This window comes from Alexandromys fortis, unplaced genomic scaffold (assembly GCF_014885135.2).
Source record: "Alexandromys fortis isolate MF-2015 unplaced genomic scaffold, M_Fortis_MF-2015_v1.1 scaffold_2_1_26212458, whole genome shotgun sequence".
Lineage (NCBI taxonomy): Eukaryota > Metazoa > Chordata > Mammalia > Rodentia > Cricetidae > Alexandromys > Alexandromys fortis.
The window spans coordinates 1,325,614-1,335,783 of NW_026067930.1; the positions used below are offsets into that span (position 1 = coordinate 1,325,614).

General features: G+C 54.5%; 1 protein-coding gene across 5 annotated transcripts in view; it reads left to right on the top strand.

Annotated features, from left to right (window-relative positions):
* Positions 1 to 9,678, top strand: part of Puf60 (poly(U) binding splicing factor 60) — a 10,989-nt gene extending 1,311 nt beyond the window's left edge. The window contains exons 2-13 of one of the 5 annotated variants that reach the window (XM_050145234.1): positions 241 to 360; positions 2,089 to 2,190; positions 4,253 to 4,348; positions 4,454 to 4,543; positions 5,422 to 5,472; positions 7,511 to 7,672; positions 7,755 to 7,847; positions 7,969 to 8,182; positions 8,266 to 8,456; positions 8,590 to 8,725; positions 8,913 to 9,148; positions 9,235 to 9,678. In XM_050145234.1, coding sequence (XP_050001191.1) covers positions 358 to 360; positions 2,089 to 2,190; positions 4,253 to 4,348; positions 4,454 to 4,543; positions 5,422 to 5,472; positions 7,511 to 7,672; positions 7,755 to 7,847; positions 7,969 to 8,182; positions 8,266 to 8,456; positions 8,590 to 8,725; positions 8,913 to 9,148; positions 9,235 to 9,534 — 1,674 coding nt within the window. In that variant the 5' untranslated portion in view covers positions 241 to 357 and the 3' untranslated portion in view covers positions 9,535 to 9,678. The remainder of the gene's footprint in view (positions 1 to 240; positions 361 to 2,088; positions 2,191 to 4,252; positions 4,349 to 4,453; positions 4,544 to 5,421; positions 5,473 to 7,510; positions 7,673 to 7,754; positions 7,848 to 7,968; positions 8,183 to 8,265; positions 8,457 to 8,589; positions 8,726 to 8,912; positions 9,149 to 9,234) is intronic. The other 4 variants (XM_050145232.1, XM_050145233.1, XM_050145235.1 and 1 more) reach the window with 4 other exon arrangements.
* Positions 9,679 to 10,170: the final 492 nt, after the last annotated feature.

Sequence of the window (10,170 nt, forward strand, 5' to 3'; positions counted from 1 at the left end):
GTGGGGGGGGGGGGGGGTGTGGGGGGGGGGGGGGGGGGGGGGGGGGGGGGGGGGGGGGGGGGGGGTGTCAGCTCTACCATAGCGCGGTACCAGACAGGTAGTGTCATTGTTGAGATGGGCTCGAGATGGGCATGGGCAGTAAGTCTCACCATTGAAGCAGTTTGAATAGTCTTTGCCATTAGTTGACTATGAGGCCCCTGGAGTTGTCTCTCTCTCTCCCTTGTTTTGCTGCATCCACAGTGCTCAGTACAAGCCTGGCTACCCAGGAAGCAGCACTGCACCTTGTGAAGGGACCTGGACAGATGGAAGACAGCGTCCTGCAGCCAGTCCCATTCTAGGGGTCTGGCACTGCTATCAATGGTACTAATAACTGCTAGAACCTATGGCTTACTTCCCACACACTAAGGGACTTCATGGAAGATGATTCTGTAAAATCTTCACTGATGCCTGAGAGATAGGCCATCCCCCTGCACAAGAGGAGCTTGAGGCCTAGATTTTAGGTGATTTGCCTCAGGTTATTTAATGTGTCTTATAATGGAAGTAATTCTTTGTTCTGAGCTGGTGAAGGGCAGAGCTTGGCTTGTGCACCAGAGACGCTCAGCAGCACTGTCCCTCAGGGGGGCTCCCCCTCTCTTGATGCACCACTGCCTGGGTTGGGGAGCATTGTGACTACAAGGCCTGCTGGTTTTCCTGGGACAATTGGCTGAGATGCATATTAGTGACTAGCTGAGTTAACAAATGATAGTTTTCTCTAGGTGCTTCTGGTGACTGGTTAAAACAGAATTCTAGACTCTTGGAGAACTCTCTCCTGGGGTAAATGGGCTAAACTGGGTGGTTTTCTTTTGTAGTGTCCATAGGTAAGCTTTCCCTGGAATGCTCATATGCATTGTCTGTGGCTTTCGGCACTATCTATCCTTTTCCTGGAGAGGCAGGAAGTTATACATAGCCTTCTCACTGGTGTCTGGCTAGTGCCTGAAGCATACTTTCTCTGTGGGTGTTGAGAAGCAGCTTCTGTTCTATGGGTTTCTGTGCCAAGGAGTCGCCCTTCCATTAGTTTTCTCTGGAATATCATTTCTAAGTCACAGTGGAGCTGAGCTAGGCAGTAGTGCACATTCATATTGGTAGCACCGGGAGCAGCTCTAGGTACAGGCTGGGTCAGCCATAGTCTTTGCAGTATACTAGGCTGCCCCTTTAGTAGTCTGATGACCTGAAAGGCCCATCTTGTCCAAGTTGGCCAGCCTCTGGCTTTGTCTCCAAGATTGGGCTTAACCATCTCTCTGTCTTTTGATATATGAGGAACATGTTCTTGAGCTGATGGTAGTGAAAGCACTTTCTGACTTCTGTTCACACTGCAATCCCTGAGAACCTGGGGTAGGTTTTAAGGCTCTTCCATCACATCATTCTACTCCTTACCATATTGCCCACCTCTGCAAGGTATGTCGGTGGCAGGGGCCACTCTTTTATCTTCTGAGCACTGCCTTTGGATACCAGTGTTCTCTATGTCTCCTAGGGTGGGTCTTAACCAGTGTAGAGAACTAAGTTCTCAGCTGTCTTCTTAGGGCAGTTTTGCACTTTGGCTGCTGAATGAGGGAAGCCTAGATTGGAGCAGAGCTTGTGGAATTACTGGAATAAAGGTTGAGCTGAGAGGCTTGGCCCAAGTGTGTAAAAAGCTTGATGGAAGCAGTGCTCCTGCTGCCTGGGGAACGATGAGAGGATACAGCCAGCTGGTCACCCTGTCATCTAATCTGGCTCAATCTGTCAGCAGAAAAGGGTGGCTTTCCTTGGCCTTGGGCTGGAACACTGCTTGCTCTCTGTCCTTTTCTTTTTGTCCCTTCCCGGGAGACTGTCAAATTGGGCCTGCTCCAGCTGCTGCTCTGCTTTCTGTCGGTACCTTGGGTGGCTGCATATGTGCTGGCAGGGTAGAAGGTACAAGGTGGGATTGATGCTGGAAATAAACTCAGCTGACCTTAAGCCCTTGCCCAGCCTCCCTTGTTCTAGATGGGGAAGGCAGCCTTCAGCTTTGGAAAATGAGAGGGTCTGGGTGATGGGTGTGCTTGACTCTTGGTTACATTTCCTTCCTGTCTGCAGCAGGTCAATGGCCAACAAGGAGGGGGGTCCGAGCCAGCGGCAGCAGCCGCAGCAGCGGCGGCGGCAGTGGTGGCAGCAGGAGACAAATGGAAACCTCCACAGGTATTAACCTTAAACATCGTTTCCCTCAGGCCTGCCTGACTGCCCGTGCATCCTTGGGCCTAGAGAGACCCAACTGGGGCAAATTGGACTTGTGGTGGGGGACTCCAGTGACCAGCCTCTGCCCTGGGTAGACAGTGTCCACAGGACTGGGGCCTTGGCCTGCTTCTGTTTTGTCTCTTGCCTGTGAGAGTCCATCTAGCCTATGCCTGACAGGGCCTGGCAGTTGGCTAGCCTGGCAGCAGGGGGAGGAGATGGAGATGATGGGAATAACTACAGTCCGGCCCTCAGTGATTCTGGCTTTGAGCCATTAGCATTGTGCAGAAGAATGGGTCCACTGTTTCAGAATGGCAGTGTTGTGTCTAGAGCCAGAAATAGGGATTTTCATTTTAGCTCTTTGTTTTCATGTAAGTCAAAGCACACGAGTCTTGGGGAACCCCCACTTCTTTGAGCTTATGGGTGAGTGTGGATGGATTTTGTTTCTCTAGTCACTGGCTCATGGGAGTAAGTCTTCTGGGATGTGAAGCTGGGCTCTTGTTGCTAGGTGATAGATTCTTTATTCCCACCTTCACAGAGTCCCCCAAGGTTTCAACAAGATAGTGTGGTGGCCTTTGATTAGGCCTTCCAGGCACTGGTGTTTGTGTCGGGGGGCCAGACAGAGATGTTGGTATGCAGCCTGGATCTTGGGACGTTGTGGGGGCTGAAGCTCTCTGTCCTGACTGGCTGGCCAGTATGCCATTGGTTGGTGGGAGAAGGGCCTTTTGTTCACCAAGACAAAGAAGAGATTGAAAAGTTTCTAGGGGGCCCAAGAAGAACTGGCATTTATTTCCATGGCGACAGCCTACTCTAGTGTCACAGCCTCATAGGCCTGGGGCCAGCTGAGAGGGCAGAGGACACATCTAATATGAGCCAGACTGCAGTCCTTGGTTCCATCTCTTGAGAGACTTTGGGATCTTCTTGGGACTCTGCCCCGGGGGTGGGGGGGATCCTTATAAGTTCCCTGCCTTTTGACCCTTGACCGGAAACTCAGCACTCTGGCATCCATGATGGGGTTCATGGGGTTTGACTCAGCCAGACCCTGCCTGCCTCTTTTGTACTTCAGTCCTTGCCTGTTACTCCTATGCTATACTGTGGGCCTTCCTCTCTGCTGTTGCTCTCAAAGGTTGTGTCTGAAAGCCTAGAAGAGTCCCCAGAGGTATTTTAAACTGGTTGGAAATGTGTGCTGGCTCTGTTTGTTACTCCCAGGGTCTGCTGGCTCTGACATTGGGCTTTCCCTGTTTATATGGTTCTTTCCCTCTCCTGCAAACAGCTTGAAAATGGCTTTGATAGGAGTAATATAAACAATTCTTGTAGCATTCGATCATGTCTGCATCAAGTCTCAAGCCCTCCCCTAGCTAGTGTCATGTGTTCTACATTCATTTGGCTAGAGTGCTGCTCTGTACCTGACTTCTGGTGTGCTGAACACATGACATATAGTACTGTTAATGTACTGAAGTGGACTGTAGCCCCTTGTAGGGCTCATGAACTGAGGAGTAACACCCTTTCTGAGAGGCCTGAAATGGGCATTATTGGAGAGAGGCCCCTTGCCTTGTTCTGGGGTGGCCTGAGGACCTGACAAGGGCCGTTGAGGAAACCAAGAAGTTAGAGTGCTAGGTAGCCTGTAAGTAATGAATCTTTGATCCTGGTTCTGCTCTCTGGGCTCTGGAGCACAGCAGAAGTCAGCTGTTCTACAGGACTTGGGACAGAGACTAGGGTCTCTGTCAACAAGGGGTAGGCACACTGATCTCCTGTGTTAGTTGCATGAGAAGTCCATTGTGCTGCTAGTCCTACAGGGTACCTGCCTGATTTAATGTGTCCCACCCATGAGTCATGACTGTGACAGAAGCCTAAATGGGGATAGCGGTGTCTGAAAGGAAGACCTACATCCTAACCAGGCAGGAGGTAGCTTGTACTGGGGCTTAGATCCTATTGGTTTAAGAATCTAGGGATAGAGGGCCTGTGGGCCTTCTAGGACATGAGAAATTTTTGGTTTACTGCTGAACAAATCCTTTGTTTCCTATTCCAGGGCGCAGATTCTATCAAGATGGAGAATGGGCAAAGCACAGGCACCAAGCTGGGGCTGCCTCCCCTGACGCCCGAGCAGCAGGAGGCCCTCCAGAAGGTGAGAGTGCACCTCTTGGGCACAACTGCTCAGCCAAGATTGGTGAGGCAGGCCATCCCCCTTCAGACTGGACTCCCCAGTGCTCCTCACTACCATCTCTTACAGGCCAAGAAATATGCAATGGAGCAGAGCATCAAGAGTGTACTGGTGAAACAGACCATCGCGCACCAGCAGCAGCAGCTCACCAACCTGCAGGTGAGCCCCTCCACCCTCCTGCACGCCACTGCCACTATCTTGGGGCTGGCTCTGCTGGAGGCCCTCCTGCCCAGCCTGGGCCAGGAAGCCTCCACTGCCCCTTCCCACTACCTCCACCATCTCCTCCTCTTCTCTGCCTCCTCCTGTGCCTGTGGCCGACTGCCCCCAGAAGGTGTTATCACTCTCAGACTCTCAAGATTCATTCTCTGGACCACCAGGGTCCTCTCTGAGGCATGAGTGGCCTGGCCTTTCCTCCTATTGCTTGATAAGGCCCCTTCACCCCCTTCCCACTCCTTCTCTGTAGCTCTGCCCAGTTCTCCTTCTTGGTCTTCCCACTGGTGCCTCTGGGTCTCCATCACACCCTTGTCACCCAGGCTGTGCACAGCCATGGTGGCAGCATGTAGGTTGTGATCCTCCCTGCCCCTATGGTCAGGCCTTTATCCCTGGGCCCTCGACTGAAGGGGCAGTCTAGGGGTATGCTCCACTGGGCCCTACTCTAGGCTGGAGGCTGTGATATCTGTGGGAAGAAGCCTATGTGAAGCTGACAGGTTCCTGGGCCTTGAGCCTTCCCCACCCCCAGGTCCAGCCCTCAAATATTCATACTGGCTGTTCACTGTGCTCTGTCCATCCCTCTCCTCCCTTCCTTCTGCCCTCGCCGGTCTTGCTGCAAAGGCTGTGGGGCGGGGCACCTGGGGCTCTGAAGCCCCCCCTGGGCAGGTGCCAGTGACCAGCCAGAGTGACCAGCAGTGTGGGAAGGCAGGCGGGCCTCCCTGGCAGGGCGGGGACTCCGCGCCTTGCTGCTGTCTGCGTGAGGTGTTGACGAGAGCGGGAGACTGCTCGGCTCCAACAGACTGAACTCTGTCTTTACTGTCTTTCAGATGGCAGCAGTGACAATGGGCTTTGGAGATCCTCTCTCACCTTTGCAATCGGTCAATAGAAATGCTCACTTCTTCTGGGGCTCATGTCCTTAGTCAGGGCTAGAGGGGGGCAGTGAAGCCCACTGCTGGGGACCTTGCTCCCCTGGCCGGCCCTGCCCGCCAGCTCTGGACGAGCACAGCAGAGCGCCAGGCATGGTGGGGCCAGTGGTGTGGGCACTCACCCCGGGACCGCCCCTGGGGAGGCCTTCATCTGCTCTGAGGGCCCACCTTAAAACTAACCGGCCAGGTAACTGCGGAGGGCAGCCGCGGCAGCCAGCCAGGGAGGGTAGCTGCCAATGCCAGGCTCATATGTGCCTTGTCACCCCATGTGGGGGATGTACCTGTGGGCCTCCAGCTCCGACAGTCTCCAGGCTGCCTGGGCTCTTGGGTTGGGGTCAGGCCCCTGATAAGAGAGGGGTCCTAACTGTGGCCCCATCATACTCTGGAGGGAGGATGGATGGATGGGGTGTGGGCTGGGGACCTGAGTGAGCAAGAGAGGGAAGGACATATAACAACTTGGGTCACAGACCTAGCTCTCAGCAAGGGGTAGATGTCATGTGGCCATGGCTGCAGTAAGCAGAGGAGTCTGGGAAGGAGATTGGCTCTTCCTTGCCCAGAGGCAAGTTGAAGTGGCCAGGCCCTATCCTGGGGAGATCCTGTGGGAAAGACATGGCTCATTCTCTGGGGTATTCACTTGGAGGGCCATCCCTGGATGAGTTGCCCTCATATTTGAGACATACTCTGGGAAGCACCTGTCTGATAGGGAGCTGTTGACCCTCTGAGGAGTCCTGGGAGATGTGGTCAGAGAGACCTATAGTTGGTCAGTCTCACCTTGAAGGGAAGACTTAGACTCTCTTGTCAACTGTGGCCTGAAGGACACTTGTAGCTTCATGTCTTTGTGGGGCTTAGAGAAGGGGTGGCTCTACCCTTGTGGCCCTTCATCTGGGCAAGAGCCTGAGGTTTGTCAGGAGCCAGTTTGAGGGACTGGCCCCCAATTCAGGGAACTCCTAATGTGAGAAAAGATAGGCCCCACCTGGGTGAGTCCTGTGTTTGTGGGCCTTTTAGTCCTCTCTCTCAGGGAGACTGGACTATCCTAGGCCCGCTAATGTCTGAAGAAGTAAACTGGTCTCTTGCCACTGGGACCTTTGTTAGGGTGAGAGGAGCCCTTGTTTGTGTTAAGGAATAAGGCCCTGCCAGGCCTGTGGGGCCCTACTTGTGGCTCTAGAACCCCTTGCCTGGCACATCTATAAAGTGTTGGAGGGAGCCTTTCCCAGGGCACGGGGAGGTCCCTCATTACAGTGGCCCAGCTCACTGCTAGTCCTGCCAGCTTCCCAGCCCCAAGGATCCCTGAGGCTTCTTCATTGGGTTCTCTGCTGCCTTGTGATGCTCTTACCTGGGCCAGCTCTTGTGGCTACAGTCATGTGCTCCAAGCAGCTCTTTTTTGTGGGAGGTGTTGGGATGGGAGAGTGTAGAGCATACTGAGTCCTTACCTATGTTTCCCTGCATGAGCAGCTTGCTCCTTGTTCTCTCCAGAGAGCTCCTGTCTGGGCTCCCAAATTCCTTCCCTGGGATCTCTTCTGGGCAATGGCTGCCCTGTCTTCTGCCACCCTCTCTTCTGGCCTCCATGCCAGTAGGTGTCTCTGGCTTGGACAGCTCCTCCTTCCCTCTTCTGTCCCAATACTTGGCTGGACTAGTGGGAGGATCTCCCAACCTAGCCCAGGTCCCAGGCCCCCAGACTGGAGAAATGGGCTGAATTACAGAGCTTTCATTCAGCCTTGGCTTCTGACCACCTGTCAGCTCTGCTGTCATAGTCTGTCTGGGACCTGGGTGGGTTGGGTACTTCCATGTCCTGCTGTTGGGCCTGGCCTTCTTTGGGGTGGGGTCCTGTTGACCCCTAAACCCTGGCTGCAAGAGCCCAGCCTGCACTTCACTGCTGCGTGGGGAGCCCTTCCCACAGCAGAGCTGGGCGGGTGGGCCAGGATGGGAGAGGGCTGCTGAGTCTCCTGCCTTCCTGACAAGCCAGTGGCTCTCTCCTTCTGTCCTGCTGCAGATGGCAGCTCAGCGGCAGCGGGCACTGGCTATCATGTGCCGGGTCTATGTGGGTTCCATCTACTACGAGCTGGGGGAAGACACCATTCGCCAGGCCTTTGCTCCCTTTGGCCCCATCAAGAGCATTGATATGTCCTGGGATTCTGTTACGATGAAGCACAAGGTAAGCAGATCGGAGTTACCCCAGTGCCCTAGCTTGCCCTCCTATCTGCTTTCCTGGCCTGATGGCAACTCCCTGTGTTTAGGGCTTTGCCTTTGTGGAGTATGAAGTCCCAGAAGCTGCACAGCTGGCCTTGGAGCAGATGAACTCAGTGATGCTTGGGGGCAGGAACATCAAGGTAACGACATGGTTTGGTCTTGGGCCTAGAGCTGAGAATAAATGAGTCCTTGTGTGCTCACATAAGACAATCACCACAGGCCTAGGCCGATGCTAGACTTTGTTCTTAACCTCTTCTATAGGTGGGCAGACCCAGCAACATAGGACAGGCTCAACCCATCATAGACCAGCTGGCTGAGGAGGCTAGGGCTTTCAATCGCATCTATGTGGCCTCTGTACATCAGGACCTCTCTGATGATGACATCAAGAGTGTATTTGAAGCCTTTGGCAAGATCAAGTCTTGTACACTGGCCCGGGACCCTACAACTGGCAAGCACAAGGGCTATGGTTTTATTGGTAAGTTTGGGGAGAGACAAGGAAAAGAGGGAGCCCACCTGGTACTGGGGCTGGCCTTCCTCACTGCTCATCCTGCCCTGCAGAATATGAGAAGGCCCAGTCGTCCCAGGATGCTGTGTCTTCCATGAACCTCTTTGATCTGGGTGGCCAGTACTTGAGGGTGGGCAAGGCCGTCACACCCCCCATGCCCCTGCTAACACCTGCCACGCCTGGAGGTCTCCCGCCTGCTGCTGCTGTGGCCGCAGCTGCAGCCACAGCCAAGATTACAGCTCAGGTGAGAGCTGGTGCAGTGGTGTGGGTTTGACAGTGGGTGGATAGGCCCACTGATCCTTTGGGAACTGGCTCTTTAAATGGTTTTGGGTAGAGATAGCCAGACTAGAAAGTGACTGGTTGCCTTTTGGTTGCAGGAAGCAGTGGCTGGAGCAGCAGTGCTGGGTACTTTAGCTACACCAGGACTAGTGTCCCCAGCACTGACACTGGCCCAGCCCTTAGGGGCTCTTCCCCAGGCTGTCATGGCTGCCCAGGCTCCTGGAGTCATTACAGGTGAGTATGAGTTTCTCCACCATTCCTTACGCCTCACCTCGAGGTTGTCTTCAGCTTCCCAACTCATACTTATTTCAGTATAACCCTTTGAACCCAGGGCAGGCTGGCTATAGCTATAGCCAGCCAGCGCTCTACTCCTCAAGAAGGGTGTATGTGTGACTATTGAACTTGGTTGGTTTTGCTGCAGGTGTGACCCCAGCCCGCCCACCCATTCCAGTCACCATCCCCTCTGTGGGCGTGGTGAACCCCATCCTAGCCAGCCCGCCAACGCTGGGGCTGTTAGAGCCCAAGAAGGAGAAAGAAGAGGAGGAACTGTTTCCTGAGTCAGAGCGGCCAGAGATGCTGAGTGAGCAGGAGCACATGAGCATCTCTGGCAGCAGCGCTCGCCACATGGTCATGCAGAAACTTCTCAGAAAACAGGAGGTAGGCGGTGCGGTGCCAGTGCCTCTCTAGGGAGAGTGGGTCGAGTGTGGTCCATAGGCCACAGCATTCACTTCCCTTTCTCACAGTCCACAGTGATGGTTCTGCGCAACATGGTGGACCCCAAGGACATCGACGATGACCTGGAGGGAGAGGTGACGGAAGAATGTGGCAAATTTGGTGCTGTGAACCGGGTCATTATCTACCAAGAAAAGCAGGGCGAGGAGGAGGATGCAGAGATCATCGTCAAGATTTTTGTGGAGTTTTCCATGGCCTCAGAGACTCACAAGGCCATCCAGGCCCTCAATGGGCGCTGGTTTGCTGGCCGCAAGGTGGTGGCTGAAGTGTATGACCAGGAGCGTTTTGATAACAGCGACCTCTCTGCGTGACTTTGGCCCCCTTCCCTGGACTTGCACTTCCCCCTTATTTCCTTTGGGTTCTGTAGAGTGTTAACAGTGGTGTCCTTGGGACCAGGCACTCTTCCCAGCCCACGCTGTAGTGTACATAAAGGTGCAGATACTGCTGGCCCTGAATCCCTGTCTGAAGTTGGTCCATTGACCTAAGTCGGCTACGTGTGGGGTGTCTTGTCTATATTGACAGGGCACCAGTGACCAGGAAGATGTTAAGCATACTGCGCAGGCGTGAACGGAAGGGCGGGGGGGGGGGGCTTCTTTTAGTTCCACTTGTGGGCGGTGTTGGCTTACAGTTCTCGCTCACATGATTAGTGCTGAGAGAGGTTTAAATTGAGAGCCATTGGATCTAGGACCAAGGGAGTTCGTGGTACGCTATCGGCCGGGATCTACGTTATTGCAGCTATTGTGTCACGCCGGAGCGGAGCCGGAAGTCCCGACATGCTCTGCGCGGGGCGGCTACGGGTCGTCGGAGGCGCCATACCGCGGGGTCTATTGGGAATTGCAGTTTTGAGCGGTGAGGGCGGGCCTAGGCTTCCCGGCGGGCTGCGCGGCTGGGCGGTTGTCGCGGGCAGCGGCGGCGGTTCCGGCTGCGGTGTTGCGGGCGGACGAGCT